Source organism: Podarcis vaucheri (assembly GCF_965113315.1).
Source record: "Podarcis vaucheri genome assembly, chromosome: 11".
Taxonomy (NCBI): domain Eukaryota; kingdom Metazoa; phylum Chordata; class Lepidosauria; order Squamata; family Lacertidae; genus Podarcis; species Podarcis vaucheri.
The window spans coordinates 48,010,094-48,028,528 of NC_138749.1; the positions used below are offsets into that span (position 1 = coordinate 48,010,094).

The 18,435-nt window shown below is 40.7% G+C and overlaps 1 protein-coding gene across 2 annotated transcripts in view; it reads left to right on the forward strand.

Moving 5' to 3' along the window:
- SRFBP1 (serum response factor binding protein 1) overlaps positions 1-18,435 on the forward strand; it is a 42,015-nt gene that overhangs the window by 3,433 nt on the left and 20,147 nt on the right. For both annotated transcript variants that reach the window (XM_082191614.1, XM_082191615.1), the window contains exons 2-3: positions 15,755-15,843; positions 16,883-16,955. In XM_082191614.1, the coding sequence (XP_082047740.1) occupies positions 15,755-15,843; positions 16,883-16,955 (162 nt within the window). The remainder of the gene's footprint in view (positions 1-15,754; positions 15,844-16,882; positions 16,956-18,435) is intronic.

Consider the following 18,435-nt stretch of genomic DNA (forward strand, 5'->3'; position numbering starts at 1 on the left):
AAGTGGTAGGGCTGCAGACACGTTGTTCTGCACTGCTGCTTCTGCTTGGGAGTTAGACTTGCTCCCTAAGGCTTACAAAATACTTAAGGACACCAATTGTTAAGGAGAAAGTTGGATTTCCTCATACATGTGCATCTCTTTTGTGATTGCATGGAACAGCATCATGTCCTTGACACCTGAAGAAGTAGGTCAATTTCTAAGACTGTAAATGATGAACTGCTCTGTCCTCTGGTGTCCCACTGTAGATCCAGTTAGATCCCTTGACATTCAATTCTTATGCTTCTCTTGTTTGACAACTTCCAGTGGGATCACTTTGTCAGTCTGTTACACCAGAAAACAAAGCAGGCGAAGTAAACTCTAGTTCATAAAAGCTTATTCCATAATAATTTTCTTAGGCTTTAAGGTATCACAGGATGCCTCCTTCTCTTTCATTGGGTGTTTGATATATTGGATACTTGCACCAAGTTTACCCTTGCTATCTTCTATGCTTTTTTAATGCTAGTTTTAATTGTTTGATAGTTGTCATGCTTTATTCTGATTTTAGTTGGGCTTTGTGTTTTTGTTTTTTGCTGTTTTTATTGTGAATTGTATTTTCTATTTTAGATTTAGATCTGACACACTTGCAAGTGTTAAAGAATACAAGAAGTGGTAGAAAATGTTTGAGGTTACAAAAGGGATAATATGTTCCATCAATACATTTAATTTTGCGGTTGTTTGAATATCAGACTTCGAATTTAACACTGGTTTATACTATATATATATATATATATATATATATATATATATATATATATATATTTGCTTTCGTATATATATATATATATATATATATATATATATATATATATATATATTACTACACACTATACTTAATCTGCTTCTCCCTGCTGTCCAGTTTGATCATGCAGCACTACAGCTGCAGTTTGTTGTGAGTTCCCTTCTTTTCATATCCATGCAAAGCACTTTTGCATTGGAGATAGCTGTTATTGGGTAAGAACTGCATGAGTGTCTGTTGCTGACTAGGAATCGGGAGTAGGGACAAATACCTATTATTTTATTCAATTTCTAAATTGCCCTTCATAATCAGTTACGTTCCCAGGGCTGTTTACAAAACCAACGTCAAATTATTAAAACAATGATGTTCAACCAACAGTTATATTTTATTCAGAAGAGCAGGACATCGCTCGTAATCCCTTCTCAAATTAGCTCCCCCAAAAGATCTGGGTGAAGAGGTAAGTCACCAGCTGGGTGCCAATAATGATGTCACCAGTCATACCTCCAAATGAAGTTTCATAGACAAGATGCCAACACAGAGAAGGCCCTATCTCATGCCACTGTCACATGAGCAGAGTTAAGAACAATGTGTCCTGCAGATCTTAATGTACAGGCAGGATAATATAGGGATATGTAACTACAAGTGAAGAAGCAATGGTGCTGTATGTGTTTGAATATTATTGGTCTGATTCAAGTCTCTGAACCGTTCGGAAAAGAAAAATAACCTGTTCATACATTGGTATGAAGCAGGCTTCATTTAAGGTTAGTGTTGGAGCAGGGAATGATCCCAATTTGCAATTATGCTTGCAATCTGGAAACAGCCTTTTCCCAGAGACCTAAACAATCAGCGATGCATCGTTAATTTGTATAATAGAATTTTGTTTCTTCCCGTCATGACTTTTTGGCAGAGAATAATCTAAAAGAAAAAATTAAGATGAAATGGTAACATATTTAAAAATATACTTGTAAAATAGCTTTATGTGCAAATTATATTTGAAAATGTTGCTAGGTGGCAGCACAAAATAAGTAATAAGCTCCTCTTAACCCCCACCCCTGCACTGCTTGTACAAATTCTCTTGCAAATGTGCTTAATTTACAAACTGATTAATTTAAAGCCTTAAATATATGTACTGTTCCAAACAGAATTGTGAGATGTATTCTTTTAGGACAGAATCCCCCGGCCCTAAATTTATGTATACATTTTTAATGGCACTTGGGCATTTGGGGTGAAACTTCAGGACTTCATTCTGCTTTCCTTTAGATGGAGCATAGCAAAGCCCTCTCACCTATTTTGCAAGGAATTTGCTCTAGTGGAGTAAATACTTGTTGGCTTTTTGCAGTATGGTAGCGCTGCAGAGAGCTTGCTGGGGAGACCTTGCATTAAAAAGGGACTCAAAAATAACTTAAAGAAGGTTTTAATAAGAAAAACAAAAACTCCATTTACACTAAATACATCAACAAACCAACATGACCCAACCACCAACCCATCCCCCAGAGTAATGGGAGAGCTAGGTGCTGCTCCTTATATACTCTACCCAATTGCTGACATAGTTTAATCAGTACAACTCAGCAGCACCTGCTATGTTTCACAGCTGTAAAGCTGGGTCTCGTTAGTTTGCTCTGGCCCTTGCTCCGGCCCCTTAAAGACACACACATCGAGTGGAACAATGATGAACCTTTACATGTAAAGAAACCATTAAACATTACTACTGCTTTGTTTCTCCCATTGCATCTATTATATTTAAGACCACATACGGTAACACCTGAAAGACCTACATTGGCTCCCAGTATGTTTTCAAGCACAATTCAAAGTGTTGGTGCTGACCTTTAAAGCCTAAATGGCCTCGGCCCAGGATACCTAAAGGAGCGTCTCTACCCCCATCATTCTGCCTGGGCGCTGAGGTCCAGCGCCGAGGGCCTTCTGGTGGTTCCCTCGCTGCGAAAAGTGAGGTTACAGGAAACCAGGAAGGGGGCCTTCTCGGTACTGGTGCCTGCCCTGTGGAACACCCTCCCATCAGATGTTAAGCAAATAAACAACTATCTGACTTTTAGAAGACATCCGAAGGCAGCCCTGTTTAGGGAAGTTTTTAATGCAGGGGTAGGCAACCTAAGGCCCAGGGGCCGGATGCGGCCCATTTGCCTTCTCAGTCTGGCCCGCAGACAGTCTGGGAATCAGCATGTTTTTATATGAGTAGAATGTGTGCTTTTATTTAAATGGGTTATTAGTGGGGCATAGGAATTCATTCATTATTTTTTTTCAAAATATAGTCTGGCCCACCACATGGTCTGAGGGACGGTGGGTTGCTGACCCCTGTTTTAATGTTTGATATTGTCGCTTTTTTATTATTAATATTCTGTTGGGAACTGCCCAGATGGGCGGGGTATAAATAATAAATAATAATAATAATTTTAGTGAATCAAGTGGAATTGTAAGCTAGGTGAATCAAAACAATTTGTGTATATTGTTCAGTGGGGCTTATACTGTTGGAAATATATTTAGGACAGTATCTATTGGTCTAGTTTACATGTGCATAAGCAGGAAGGGTCACATGTCACACAAAATTATAGCTTTGTGAGGCATGCATTAGCAGGAACAAAGTATTGATAACTTAAAATTTGTGCCCTCTCTTCTCCTCTTCCTTCCCTGCAGCTGCAACAAGTTCTACAGCAGTTCCCTCCCCCCGCTTTCCCGGAATCCTGGATTGTCATGTTATCCAGACCAAGGATCATACTTTATAACAAACTTGGGTAGGTTTTAAATCAAGCCAATGTCCAACTGTGGTTTCTGAAGCTCACTTATTTAACTTATAGTTTGATAGAAAGCACGATCCTTGGTCTGGACAACACACGAAGTTGATTTGGTAATGGAAAGCAAAACTTTAAAGCTACCCAGCATGTCCACCCAGCTGCAAGGAGGAGAAGTGGGAAGGATGGTGGTTTCTTCCTGCTCATGCAAATCCCAGAATACCATTTCTAGGCTCTAGAAATCAAATCTTTAAAGTAGGTTTAGAACTGAAAGGTCATTTCCTAGCCCTTATGGGTTGTAGCTTGCAAAAGAGGTCTGGAACTACGATGGCCAAAATACTCACAGGTCTGAAGTATAGAATGAAAGAGTAACAGAAACCTGGATTTCACGAAACTTTGAAGTGCTATAAAATTAAAACCGTTTGAGATAGAGGGGAAATATTTAAGGGGGTTTCTTTCAACCATAAGGGAAGGGTGTACACCAAGTTTCATCAAAACCCAAGACGGTGGGTGGCATGACCACGTTGAACTGACGTGGAATGACCTGGAGAGTAGCTGGCCTCAAACTTCACACACACACACTTCCCTCTGCCCAGAAATAGGCTGATTTTTTCCCTTTAATTTCTAAGGATAAGAATGATGAGCTAAATTTAGACTATTATAGTAAGTTGATAATTCTACACATCTACCAAGTATCTGCTTCATAGAACTTTGTCAGTGTGTGCTAGAAGGCATTGGCAGACTGTATTCAATTCAATTTAGTCTTTTTGTCCAAAGGCATGAATGTGTAGATTGTTAAGAAACAAACCATTCTTAGGTTGCCCTAAGCCTTTCTTCATCCTTTGAGAATACGTGTAACAAGTTTGTCTCTTGTTTAAAATAGTTTAATATTCTCTAGCAAGTTCTTTAGTAAGAATTTCCTGTGATGGATTGAGTTCTGCTGAAAAAAAATCTCTTGACATTCTTTCGGACCATGTCAGTGTTCTCAGCAACCATTCCGATAAAGCTTATGAAATTTCCAAGCTCAGTCTCTGAGATAGAATTTAGAAGAAGATTTTCCCCCTAGGATCTCTTCCAGCAGCTATTATTCAAGTTTTGAGTTGCCACATCATCAGTTGCAGAACATTAAAGGCATACTGTGACCAGCAGATTCAAGCACATTTGCTTGCAGCAGATTATGAAGAAATTAAAAATGCAAAAGCAGCCTGCGTACTTGTTGCAAACTGAGCAGTATTAAATGAATATAGATGAAAATGAGATTTTGCCTCCCCCTTCTGCTCAGAGTGGTTTGTGTGAAGTGCATTTGGTTGGGCCACGTAGGCTAGTTAGAGGTTGCCAGAAATAAAACATGTGGCTGCTTACTTGAGCTGGTGCGTAATAAAAAAATTGCAAGCTCAGTCATGGGAGCTTGCTGTAGACTATATTTAAAGGAGCTGTAGCATAGCTGTGATGAAAACACTGACTGGTTAACTGGTAAAGCTACAGGTGTCTAAAAGAGATATGAATTGTACCAGGTGACTTTTAATCAGAACTGATCATATTAGTTATTGCACATGACATCCCTTCATTTTCAGTCATTGAACTTTTGAACACATCATTCATTTTTCTTTGTAATTGGGATGAGGCTGTTTTTTGTGTGTCTAAACTCTGAATGTCATTCCTAAACCTGAACAATCACATTGTGTATAACTGAAACTCTGATGCGTACAATTCAATTTAATTTGGTGTTTTTCCAGTATACGAAGGGAAGATGCAGGGTTCCTCCCCCCCAGTCCACTTCTCAGTCTCTCTTCTGATTCAGTGACCCCTACTGCAGGCAACACATCACAAAAGACACCCTCCTGAACCTCCTTAGTAGAAATATGGCAACTTTTGCCTGCCTTCTCCTCGCCAGGCTCTGCAGTTTGTTTCATTTGTTTTTTCATGGTTCCCTGCTCCAGTTCTGCTGGCGAAGGTTTTGCAGTATATGGTGGTTAGAATTCTTTTTGTTTAACTTTCTGGTCCTGTCAAAAACAAGAGAGACACAAACCACAGCTTACACTCTCTTGGTGTAAACACTAGTTTGAACCACTGAGTTTATGTATCTTAGGAGCTGTGACCCTGAGCTACAAGGATCTCTTCTTTCGGCTTAAATGGAGCTACATGCTCAGTAGGTCATCCTCAGTTGTGTCCTGCTTGGCTGTGCTTTTCTTTAATCCACAGCAAATATTGACCACAGTCCCAACCATGACACTCTGCACATGTCTAGAGACCCCCTTGCCACTTACTGTTCCCAGGCTCCACAAGTAAATTGGGGCATTAAATGGGACATTCTGCCCCCCACTATACTTCCCCAGCTCTGTATCCATCTCTCCATCTCCCCCCCCCCCCCGCAACTCACCATAAACTAACAAGGAAAAGGAATAAATTAGTTTGGAATTCTCTGCCATGCATTTGTCTGATTGTCCTTTGCTTTAGAAACACTTTCCTGTTTGGTTTAGGTTGCCCTGGGGAAGATAAAACAACTAAAATTCTAATTATCATGATGATGATGATAACAACTTGACCTCATTCATTGCTCTCTCAGCACCACACTCTACCCATGTACAGTGTGGGGATAATCATGCCAGCATATCTTTTTATGTTTGGAGCATTTGAAATGTGCCATTTAAATGCCTTCTTTACATGAAGCTAGTTTAACCAGGCCTTTGGCTTATTAATATTCTACAGCCTTTTGTGTTTGCAGGTGGGTGGTTACTATTTTGTTGCTTCCATTTTGACTATTTATTTGTGCCTTAAAGGGCAGTATATAAATCAAACAAACAAATACATGTGGGAATGTTGTAATAATATGTAATTTATCATTTGAAAAGAATGTGAAGTGTGACATTGGTTCTTGGTATCTTTCTTCAATGTTCCTTCCACATTAACAGGGATTTTGTCAGTCTTCAAGATATTTTTGAACAAGTTGGCAAACAGTGCTGTTGATAGTACCAGCTAGGTTCACAAGTAAAAACTTTTGATTTTTGTGACTTGGCAAATAAGATTTAACATCCAGGTCACTCCATTCCCGTTTTATATTTCCTGTCATTTTAGGAGTGTCAGCTGTTACAAGTTTTGGTTATGAGACCATGTATTTGGCATAAGAAAAAAACATTATTTCTTGCAGCAACTCCATGATAGATGGTGGAAAATAGGTGGCCAGTATTAAGTATGCAAGGAATGCCAATTGCCAGAAATGGTTGGGAGGAATAATGGTGTACACTACCCTAGAATGAGGTATATCTGCAATTGTGAACACACGTATGCCACGCTGCAAGAGTCATTATCGAACTTATGGATGATGGATATTTCCTTCCCAGTCTTGGTTCCTTTTTGACATTTAAAGAGAGTACAGAGTGGAGAACCAGTGGATGTGGAGAAGAGGTGCTTGAAACCTTTCTGATCATTACAGTATTTATTGATTCAGATGGGGGAAAGCTACACAGAGGAAAGGGTTGCAGGGGATAAGCTTTGGTGGGAACAGGTGTAATTCTACTTTGTATATCAGAGCCAAGCACCAAACTGGAAATCCTTTGTTGGGCACTGATATTTAGTTACAATCTTAGTTCTTTTTTTCTTTTTCTTATTTTTTTAAAGAAAGCAACCACAGCAGGTAATGGATTAGTATCCATACCAAATTAGTTGCACTTAAATTCTCTTTGCAGTCATTGGGACAAATTGCTCATTACTTAAGTCAAATTGATTTCAGTTCATTAACTTTTTGCTCTACAGTTTTCTAGTGCATTTCTTTTTGTCTGTAGCTTTCTCTCACTGTGATGATTATGCTAATTTGTAAGTGATTATACTGACTTCCATATTATAATCCAAATAAGTTTAGCTAAGTGAAGCAATTTAGTCTATATTTGGTCTTTGTATTCCATCCAAATTGGATTGGTGGCTTATCATATTTGAATTAAGGCAAGCCATGAGAATAAAGCAAAGAAGAATCCAACAAGTTTGAAAGGGAACTTATAGGTTACTGCCAATTTAAGAGAACTGTGGCCATAGCATGTGTGTTCTATATAAAGCTTGCTACAGCTGTTTTCATGTCAGTTAAGGAGGCCTGAAAAAGGGGCTAGAATCTAAAATTCAGAAAACATCATTCTCTTAGAACTGACCATTCATAAATCTTTATTTTATTTATTTATTTATTTTGCAAAATGATTTAATCTGCTAAAATATATCTACTACTCATTTAAGTGTAGGTATTCCTTTGTATATAATTTTAAGTTTGCAATTCCTACAATTGTGGCAGCAGTTTGAGGGAGCACTGCTGCCAAGTTTATCTGTGTACATTTCTTTATTCAACACTCTCTTCATGCAGGAATGTTGAACAGTAGAAGAAATATTGTTTTACAAAAATTCCACAAAGTAGACAGACATTTTGTAAGGAAATACTCCTCACCTCCTTCTTAGTTTTTCAAGCATTTTTTTCCGATTGAAGGAGGGAAATCTGCTTGTAATTGAAATCACACACCCGCATCCATCTCGTACCCTAATTTATGTCACAAGTCACTGGTTATTAGTCTCTGTTTTCTAATGGTTCCACAGACCAACTTGGAAAGCAGGTGCAAAATTTGATGCTTGCTTGAGTAGCAGTTGTTCTTGGGGAAAGCAGGTGAGCGGCTGCATCTGTCTTTCATCACCACCACCACCTTTCAACATGAAAAAGCATGTTGCTGTCAAAAGATGTGTCTGGCATCATCAAACCTCTCCCTAGGGGCCAGTGAAGCCGAGGATGCTGGCAAGACAAAGCTGTTTTAAGACTGAAGATTGCTATCAGTCCCAAGGCAAAGTGTCTGCCAGTTGCAATTTGCAAGATGCTTAAGGAAGAGTGCATAATACTGGGTACAGTGCTCTTAACAAGATTGCCCAGGTAAGGATGTCCAGGGGGAAGAGGAAGGGAGTGAGGCTTAGCCTGGGGGAACAACGCAGGGCAACTTGAGTGAGAGATAAGTTTTACTTTACCTGATGCCAGATCACTTATTTATTTCACCAGTTTATCTTGCTCTACAGCCAAAAAACAAACAAAAAAACCAGCCCACCCCATTGTTGTTTAGTCATTTCGTTTCGTGACCCCATGGACCAGAGCATGCCAGGCACTCCTGTCTTCTGCTGCCTCCCTCAAACTCATGCTGGTAGCTTCGAGAACACTGTCCAACCATCTCGTCCTCTGTCATCCCCTTCTCCCATTCCTATAGTGGTTTACAAATTGTCATTGAGAAGCTAGTCCCAACCCTCAGGCTCACAACATAGGAGACACAACATGAAAGGAGAATGGACAGGAGGGGAGTAGGAAAAAATGGGCTCAGGCACAAATTCTTAGTTGCAGAGATCTTGTGGTGAATTGCAGGAAGGGAAAAATTCAAAGAGGAAGACAAAATTTGCCAGTCTTACGAGAAGCCACTCTCACATCCTGATGCAAAGGCTGTTAAGGGGCGAATTTACACTGATTGCTGATCGTAGCCACTGCCATGTGCAAAATTAAGCTTTGTGCATGACGTTGAAGACACTTGAAAAAGTGACCTTGGCCAACAACATTCAGCAGTTGGATGGTCACCGAGTGCTGGTGTCTTGTGGGCTCAGTGGTCATATGCCTTGAAACGAACAGAATTGAGGTGCGATAGGAATGGTGTCCCACTGAATGGCTTCCAAGTTAACATTGTTAGAATCATAGTCAAACCTGCATTTTAAGTTGTTTTATAGATGTATATTCTAAGATGTATATATCTAAGTGATTTAATAGTGTCCTTTGGCTTTTACTATAAATTCAGTGTCAGTTTTTCTTGACTCTTTTTTACTACTTGGGTGTTCAAGAACAGAATGTAGCTCTCATCCTAACACAGGTTGGTGTTAATGTTTTCATACTTTGACCTACCCACGGTGATATGCTTTAAGCTATAGATTTGTACTGTTCATGAGAGCTCTTTCCCCTTTTGGTCAGACTTTCCTATGAATGTTCTTAAATTCTTGGCTGTGGGTTCGCTTAGGTTGGACCCCTTCTCTCTCTTCAGATTTAAAGCAAGCCCCCAAAGTAGCCAAGCATAACATTTTATTCTAATGCAATACATCTTTCCAATATTTGCCACCCCTTACAAGGTCTTTACAATGTATAATCTTTGGCTGTGATCCAGCGAGTCCTTTTAATACACCCTCTTAGCATTCCATCACCCTCCACAATCTCTAAAGCATGCCTTAAACTTCTCTGCAGTTTGTTAGTTGACTAGGCTCTGCTAGATTTTTTTCTTTCTTAAACTCCCTGCACCACAGTTGTCATGAGTGGAATAATCAGATGCTTGGGATTCCATTGGGTGTAGGAAAGGAAGCAAGGAAGTGTATTTGATTAACATTCTCAAGTAAGTTGAATCTGTAAGCCTTCTCAAAGTCGGGTTTATTTTGGCTGCATGGGAAAACATGATTACAGTTGAGTAATTACGTGAGAGTCAAATGAAGTGATATTTGAAAATGACGCAAGAATGACCTACACTTGTGAATTTGCTAGAGGAGGCATGGTGGACACATGGACCACAGAAGTGCTGCCATTCCAATTTCCAAGTTTAGAACATGAATCCCCATGTCCTTTTTCTTCATTCTCATCTGGCTCTAATCCAGTTCAAACCTTACCTTGCATGATGCTGCCCTTCCTCTTCCCTCCCCCTGCGATTCTCTGAAATTGCTATGTTAACCATCTTTAAGTATCTTCAGTTCCAAGCACGGATTTCCCAACCATCTGCTACATATTTCCCCATACCCAGGTCAATATCTTGCATTGTTAAGAAAATAATATTTACATTAGAAATATTAATGTTTACATTTCAAAGCACTGCGGTCTGCGCAGACATCCCAAGCCAATGTGTTCCCACCATGTGCACAGTTGATATCTATTTGCTTTTGCACTTTACCAGCCCCCTTGGATGAATGGGTCCTGGCTTTTGCCCCAAACCACACAACAAAGGAAATTGCATGTAAGTGAAGAAGTAAACACTTGTTATATCAGCCTAGTGATACAGACTCAGTAGCTAGGAAAGCGCTCTTACAAAGGCAGAAGAGCAGCAACGAAAAATTCAGTCCGACAGCAAAGGCCAAGGTTACTGGCAAGAGCTCCAAGACTTCAGGGGAGCTGCTATGTTGTTTCAGTAAATTTTCCTGTCTCTCTGCCAAGCTTTTAAGCAGGGAGAAGAGGCAGATGAGTAATGAAGTCCATAGACAATTACCGTATTTTTCCGTGTATTGGACAAGGTTTTTTGACTCAAAGATTACGTCAAAAAACGGGGGTCGTCCAATACACGCATAGTGGCATAGGGGGAGAAGCGGTGCGCCACCAGCCAGCTCATTGGTGAGAGCGCAAATCCCCTGATGCCGCTGCGTGTGGTGGGCGCTCCCTGGATCGTTTCCCGCACAGCGGCATCAGAGGAGGTTGTGCTCCCGGAAGCGCAACTTGCCCCAATGCTGCTGCACGTGGGAAACGATCTAAAGAGTGTTTCTTGCCTGCAGCTGCATGGGGGGAGAGGCTCAACAACTTTGGGCCATCTCCTCTCATTTCCCTAAAATGGAGTCCCCCAATACAGTATTTCCAGAACTCTGAGGGCAATGGTAGGATCTGCCGAAGCTGGTTGGTTTGCCAGACACATTCTAGTCCCTTCACATTTTCTGTCCGGCCACCAGACACCCTAGTCATTGCATGTAAGGTTATGTATTGCACAAAAAGGCCAGCTGTTCAGCTGTCACAGCATCGCTGACGTGCCTGAGCTCACAATGATTCAGGAGGCATATACATGCGCGGTTAACAGTAGGTAAGCCCTCTCGCATAGAAAAGGGAGAGTCTTTGGCTCCTTTCCCTTCTGCTATTTCCTGCAGTTTGGTGAGCACAAATAGGTCTTGCAGTTACAGAATCATACAATTGTATTCATACAATTTTCACTGTATTCATGCTGCTAACCCAGAAGTGGCTTCAGCTGACACCCCACCGAAACCAGTGAAATGCTCTTTGAGCCAGTCTTTGGCATCTAAATGCAAGGTCAGATCTAATAGCTCTGTCAGGGTGTGGGAAATCCCAGTAATTTAGTAAACTGCTCTTCCAGAGAACTCTGCCTCCATCTTGTCTGGATTGGGCGTCACTTTATTACCTTTTCTCTCATTGCGGATCCAAACACGTGTTCAGAAGATTAATACCCTGATTAAAAAGGAAAATGTAGATGTTGGAAGCTTATTGGTTGAAATAAGCTTGCTGGAGACATGGGACAGCAGCTGATTTTTCCACATTATACTGATTTGGATTAATGTGCCAAATCAGTATAAGATAACATGTCCATATGTTCTTACGCCACAGGGTGTGTCCTCTTTCTTGCATTCATGGCCAGCAGTTAGTTGACCTTTGGTTAAATGGGTTCCTAAAAATATACTATGTCTCCACACATAGTCCTGGAAAGAATAAATTAAATATTGGATAGGAAGTTAAAAATATATGTTTGAGTACGTAATGATCTGTGATTCTCTAAATTGTGGGCCTTGCCTGTGCCTGGTTGTTGTTGTTTTTTATTATAGCTTGTGAACTTTTCATCTATATCAGCTAACGTATCCATGGAAGTAGGTGGGTTTGCCGTCAGTTTGCCAGATCTGTGACAGGCAAGAATGGAACCTGTGCAGCTATTACTGCTAGGGAGAATGTATTAACAGCTGCAGACATGTCAAAATCCAAGGCACAGTCCCTTGTTGGGGAGCAATGTTGTAGTGACAAGTCAGATGTACAAGTCTGAGCACCTGATTCCTTAGGAGAACGTTGGAAATCTGGTGGGAACAGGTTGGATGGGCAGGTGCAGGATAGAAGATGGGCCTTGTTTGGCCCTGAAGTTTTGGCAGAGAAACATTTATATAGGGTGGCCAAAAACAACTGATGGGAACCCCACGTTTAGTTTGAGTACTTGTTACTTATAAACTCCATTTCCATATCCGTACTTAAAAGAGTGGCCTAGCGAGTTCCGATTAAAATGTTTTTATTTTTTACATCAGAGTTTATTTTAAGTTGTGTGCGCTGAGCCTTTTTCCTTATAAACACTATCAGGGATAATATTTATGGACAATCACTTGCTATTACAGGCATCGTTTATTTAAATTTTGACTCTGCAGAAGTGTTTTTGCAAGCCAGTGCTTCCTGTTTGCACGGTAGTAAGATGGAACCGTAGCATGACATGGTCACTCTGGCCAAATTTCTAATTCCTGACCCAATTGGTTTCAGATATGCAAACACTTTTACCTTGCAGTAAACTGTTTTTAAAGGGTTTTAGTTTTAGTATCATTTTACATCAATATTTGTTCCACATGGGGTGCATTTTCCCAGAGGGAGGCTGTCTTTTTGGAGACTGTCACAAGGAAAAAGAAAACAAGCCTTGCAAATTATCTTGACTCCTTTTCCCCCCAACCTTAAATAAGAGGTCAGGCTGATGGTTTGGAATTGGCTGTTACACTTATACTTCCCACTACCAAACAAATAGGAAGTGTCTACAGAGTCAGAATTTGAATAATAAACTACCCCTCCCATAGCAAGTAATATTAATAAATATTTTCTCAGGTCTTAGGGTAGGAAATAGTGACATTTTACTTGTTTTTTATTAAATTTCTAGCCTGCTTTTCCAAGGACAGCAAGCAGTACAGTTTACAATTTAAGGCAATGCAATTTAAAATAAAAACAAAAACATTTAGAGCATCTAAAAACATTTGAAAGCAATACAATTTAAAATAAAAGCTATTTTAAAAAATGTAGAGCATCTAAAAACATTTTAGAGCCATCACGTATCTTCATAGTTGCTAATTTCAAGGTTGCCATGGTCAGTAGTATCTCATCCAATACCTGGCTAGAAATAGATTTTTTTTTATTTTCTCCTGAAAGTCAGCAATGAGGGAGGCAGAAGCAGCTCTCCAGGGAGGGCATTCCACAAATGGAAGCAGCCCCTTACCCAGTCCCTGGTCAATGCCAACTGGGCAGCAGCTACAGGTAGCACTACCAACTGGGCCTCCTACACCCGGAGGTCTCAGGGCGGTTCACAGGAAAAAATCAGAATATAAAACCACAAAATGTATAATAAAAATAAAAACAACAACCCAGTAACCCCGCAACACACACAAAACCACATTTTAAAAGGGCGTAAGATGTCAATCAAAGTAAGCCAAGGCCCGGTTAAAAAGGAATGTTTTTGCCTGGTGCCTAAAGGTGTATAATGAAGGCGCCAGGCAAACTTCCCCGGGGAGAGCATTCCACAGACAGGGAGCCACTGCAGAGAAGGCCCGTTCTTGTGTTGCTACCTTCTGGACCTCTTGCTTGCATTTGTAGCTGATACTGTAGTGCGGGAAACTTTGTTGTACTACTAGCTCCCCACCCCTCAGACGGTTGTAGCGTAAATCCCTCACTTCTGTCCTTGTTAACAAATGACCCTTTAACTCTATTGAAAACAGGTGCCACTTTCAAAGTGGCATTTTTTACTTCATTGGATATTTCATTGTGGTCATATAATAAATGGGAAGTCGTTTGACATTATTTGACTATCAGTTAACTGATGTACCAGTTTTCTGAAAGCCACTTGCTTCTCACAGAGGCCTTCCCTATCTTCCCGGAGAAAGATAGAAATGAACTCCTTGTTCTGCTTCTCCCTACAGAATTGGCACCAGCAGCTCTCCAGGCAAGTAAATAGAAATACGGAGTAAGCTGAAAGGGCTACTTTAAAATGCGTTCCAAGTTCCTTTCTAGCGTTGAGTCTGTGAAGTAGGCTTCAAAAAACACCGTCATATCGAAATCGGCTTTGATCATAGTGGAATTAAATTAGATACACACGCGCATTCGCACATTGCCACATAGCAGCTTTTCACTGAGTTGGATCCAAACTTACGTTTTTGTGAATGGAAGAGCTTCCATTTGTGTACTTTTGATCCAGCAGAGGGCTCCTATTAATGGAAGGGGAGGGAGAGGCAGTATTTACCAATCCTCCTTACCTCGAGGGTGTGAGGCGCTATAGGAGAAATTGGCATGTCACCTCCGTTCATCCATCAGTGAGAACAAAGTCTAGATCTGGTGGTGTTCTCTGGTTAGAATTTAGTGTTCATATACAGTCGTACCTTGAAAGCCAAACAGAATCCGTTCCAGAAGTCCATTTGACTTCCAAAACATTCAGTAACCAAGGCTCAGCTTCTGATTGGCTGCAGGAGCTTCCTGCAGCCAATCGGAAACTGTGCCGGACGTTCGGCTTCCAAAGAAGTTCAGAAACCGGAACACTCACTTCCGGCTTTCGATTGTTCGGGAGCCGAAATATTAAGCAACTAAAGCCATTCAAGATCCAAGGTACAACTACCACATTTCAGGTTCTCAAAGCAATTGACATGACCTCAGCTATGGCACCATTGTAAGAGAGGCTAGTGTTGCTATTTTTGGTTATTAAACATACTTTAAATAACTTGGGTAGGCTAGCATTCTATTTTTAACTTTGGGGTGTGGTGATTTCTGTCTTATTTATATGGGTTGCTTTTTTTAAGGAGTTAACCCTGTCTTTGTGCTTCATTTTGGTTTTTTTACCTATTTATTGCATGCTTACCTCATGTTGTAGGACATCATGGAAGTGCTGTAGGAATTTATAGGGTTGCCTAGAAATGTTTGATCTAAGATAAAATTTGGGTTCTTCTTGAATGTCAGTGCCCATTTAGTCCATTCACTGCACCAGAAAACAGTCTATTTCTCTGTGAAATTGAATTTGAAAGAGTGTTTTACCAAAGAATGAGTCAGGTTTGCATTAACATCATCTAAAATTAAAACATTCATGTGGTTAACTGAAGGAAGTCTTGTTCTGTAGAAGGCTTAGAAGAAAGTACAGGTGTTTTGTGGTAGTGTGAGTACATAAATGAACATGTAACACAAATAAGCTGTCTTCACCTATAGCCAAGCCTAGGTCTAAGAAAATTAAACATGACTGCATAGGAATGTCCTGGCTATTTCATGGCTTGTTTCTTTTCAGAACTCAGACATGTTTTGAGACTTGGTTTGTTCCTCAACTGGCTGGCTGTTTTTGGAAGCAGTTTTGACTTTTAGCAGAAAAACTGAATTCAGTCTTTTGTTAAGCAAGGGAGCTAACTATGCTCAAAGCTGTTTGTAAACTTTTGAGTGTTTATTCAAAATATGCTATTGATGGTGGTTGTTTTTTTACAACGCATTTTCTTTCCCCCGAAAAAACAGGTTGTGAAGATGAGAAAAGAAGTGAGGAAAGTCAGAGTGCTGACAATTCGCAAACTAACTAGACATATTGCAAAACTGAAGGCAAAAAAGTAAGCTTAACAATTATTCTTTTTATGGTTTTCTGCAGTCCCAGGGCAACTGGTAGTAGGAGCTGAGGGCTCTTTCTAGCAGGAAAGTGGGAAGCAACCCCTTGCCCCTGCCCCTCTCTGGCCAAAAAATATCCCTCTTGCCATTATGACGTAGTTCTTCCTGCAGTCTCCCCAGTAGTCCCAAGTCTCCACATTCTTTCATTTTCTATAACGTGTTTTGGAGTTTCCAGGTCACTTTGGTAGCTAAGCCAATGCACTGTCCAAGCCTGGAATCATGGTTAAGGAATCTCCTCCTTAACCAAGGGCATAGTGTGGGGAGGGCCAGGGCGGCCGTGGCCCTTGGCACAGATTTTTGAAGGGGCGCACCCAGGGGTCCTCATCAAGTTCGGAGCAGTGAGAAGGCAAGCCAAGCTGCACCTGGTCCAGGCTTTGCGGGCTGGGGCAGCAGCGCCTCCTCCTCCTCCTCGTGGCTGGCGAAGGGCCACCAGTGTGTGCCTCAACCCTGAGCCGGCCGAGAGCGAGGAAGGGGGAGGGCACCACCACCAAGAAGAGAGCCGTCTCCTCCTTTGCCAACAGGGCACCTCAGCCCTCAGGTCTGTCCTCAAATGGCAGCTTTGAACCTCTTTCTTCCTCCCCTCCCCTTGCTTCACCTCACTTGCTGCCGACTCAGACCGCCGTGGCTCAGTTGGCGGTGAGGGCTTGGGCTGGCATGGCTGCCTCTCTCTCCCTCACACACACACACACACACACACACCCCGGGTGCCAGCAGCCCATGCTACACCACTGTCCTGTAGCCAAGCTAAGTCAGACCTTGGATTAGCTGCCATTCTGCACTCATATGATGTGCAGACCATTCCACTATGCTCCCAGTGCAACTTTTGCATTTCCTAACTGTGGATAAGAGATTGCAAAAAAGAAAAGGGAAAAAAGAACTGCACCAGGCCTTGGTAACTATTACCATGAATTATTTTACAGTGAATAATAACGGAACATAGCATATGTAGTATTGCAATATTATTTAAATACCTTCCTCTTTCAGGGGCACGGAAGATGCAGTATTGAAAAACCATAAACGTGCAGAGAGGTTACTGGAAGAAATTCATGCCATGAAGGTAACGCTATGCATATGCCTTTGGATATCTAGTCTAAAAACTGCTTAAATTACAAACATCTGTACAGGTCTTTTTTTAAAAAAAAAAATCCACTTCAAATAAATTTGTTTCAGATTTTGTATGGACTAGTTTTGGCTGTAAATAGAACAAATGGGAGAGCAACAGACCACAAACGTGGTGGGAGACTATTTTTAAATTTATATTTTACTTTTTATTGGTGTAACTGTCAAGGTGCTAGACTAATTTGACTTGTACGTGTTGCCAAGCTAAACTAGCATTTGTTTCCAACAGACCAGTGTGCCTCAATTTTTAATTCCTGAACTGAATGATGACTGTTAAGTGCCTCTGCTGCTCAGAAATGCGATGGACATTTTGGTGGTTGACATCATAGTTCCTAGTCTTCCCACTTGCCAACTCCTTACATTTTTCTGCAATGCTGTCACTGCTCTAATGTGCAAAGCAGTAACTGACAAAATGGATTGAAACCAAAGTATTTTTTCTCTTCTGAAGCCAGGGTATTCATTAGCATTTGCAAGGCTCTTTTACTTCTCTTACACTGACATGCTGAGCCAGTAAATGTCTGGCAGGCTTTTGAATAACAGGTCTTTTTTGTAGCAATGAATAGCTTAATTACGGTCTCTTTTCTTCGTACAATATTTATAATTTTAAATGTCAAAGTGCAAGACTGGTCTTTCAAATTAGCCATAAGATTAAGCTGCAGGAATGCTGTTTTGCCCTGCTAATGAATGCACAGTTTACTGTTCTAAACAGGTGAGCTATAATAATTTTACACAATATGCTGGTTCTTGGAAGTATTTAAGAACTCATTATTAATCAAAAGTAGATTAAACAGCTTCCACTTTGGTGCCTATAGAATTGCCTTAAAATGTATACAACAGTTTTCAAAGCACATAGCAAATGCACTGGTCTTTACTGGTCTTTGTGATCGCCAAAGAAGAAGAAGATAACTTTAAAAGGGGAAATAAGGAAATGTTATTTTAAGTCTCTCTGAGACAGGCTACAGCCAAAAAAACAAAATAATAGCAGAACTGGGTTGGATCCAGAATTTTGCTTAGCAGAGTTTCACTGGCACTGGAAGGAAGAAGTGATTTTAGTTTATTTGTCCTTTTCTCCGACAACCCCTACACCTCCTGAAAACTGCTCCATAGGGTTGGAGACCTGCAGGAGCTCTAGAGACAGCATGGCAAAAGGGGAAGTCAGTGGAAATCCTTTTCCATTCCTCTGGACAGAACCAGAACCCAATGCCTTCTATGAATGAACTCTTCCAATGAAGAAATAGCCACTCTGGATCCAACTCTTTGTCTTTTAGCTATCTTGCCCTTTCTTCATTCCATCAAAAATGAAGGCATTTTGGTATCTGTGGAATTGAAGGACACAGCTATGTTTTTGGACAAGGAAACGGACTTGCATTACAGAAACTTGATGGTGTGTTTTAGGTATCCAGCTCCCTGCAGAAACC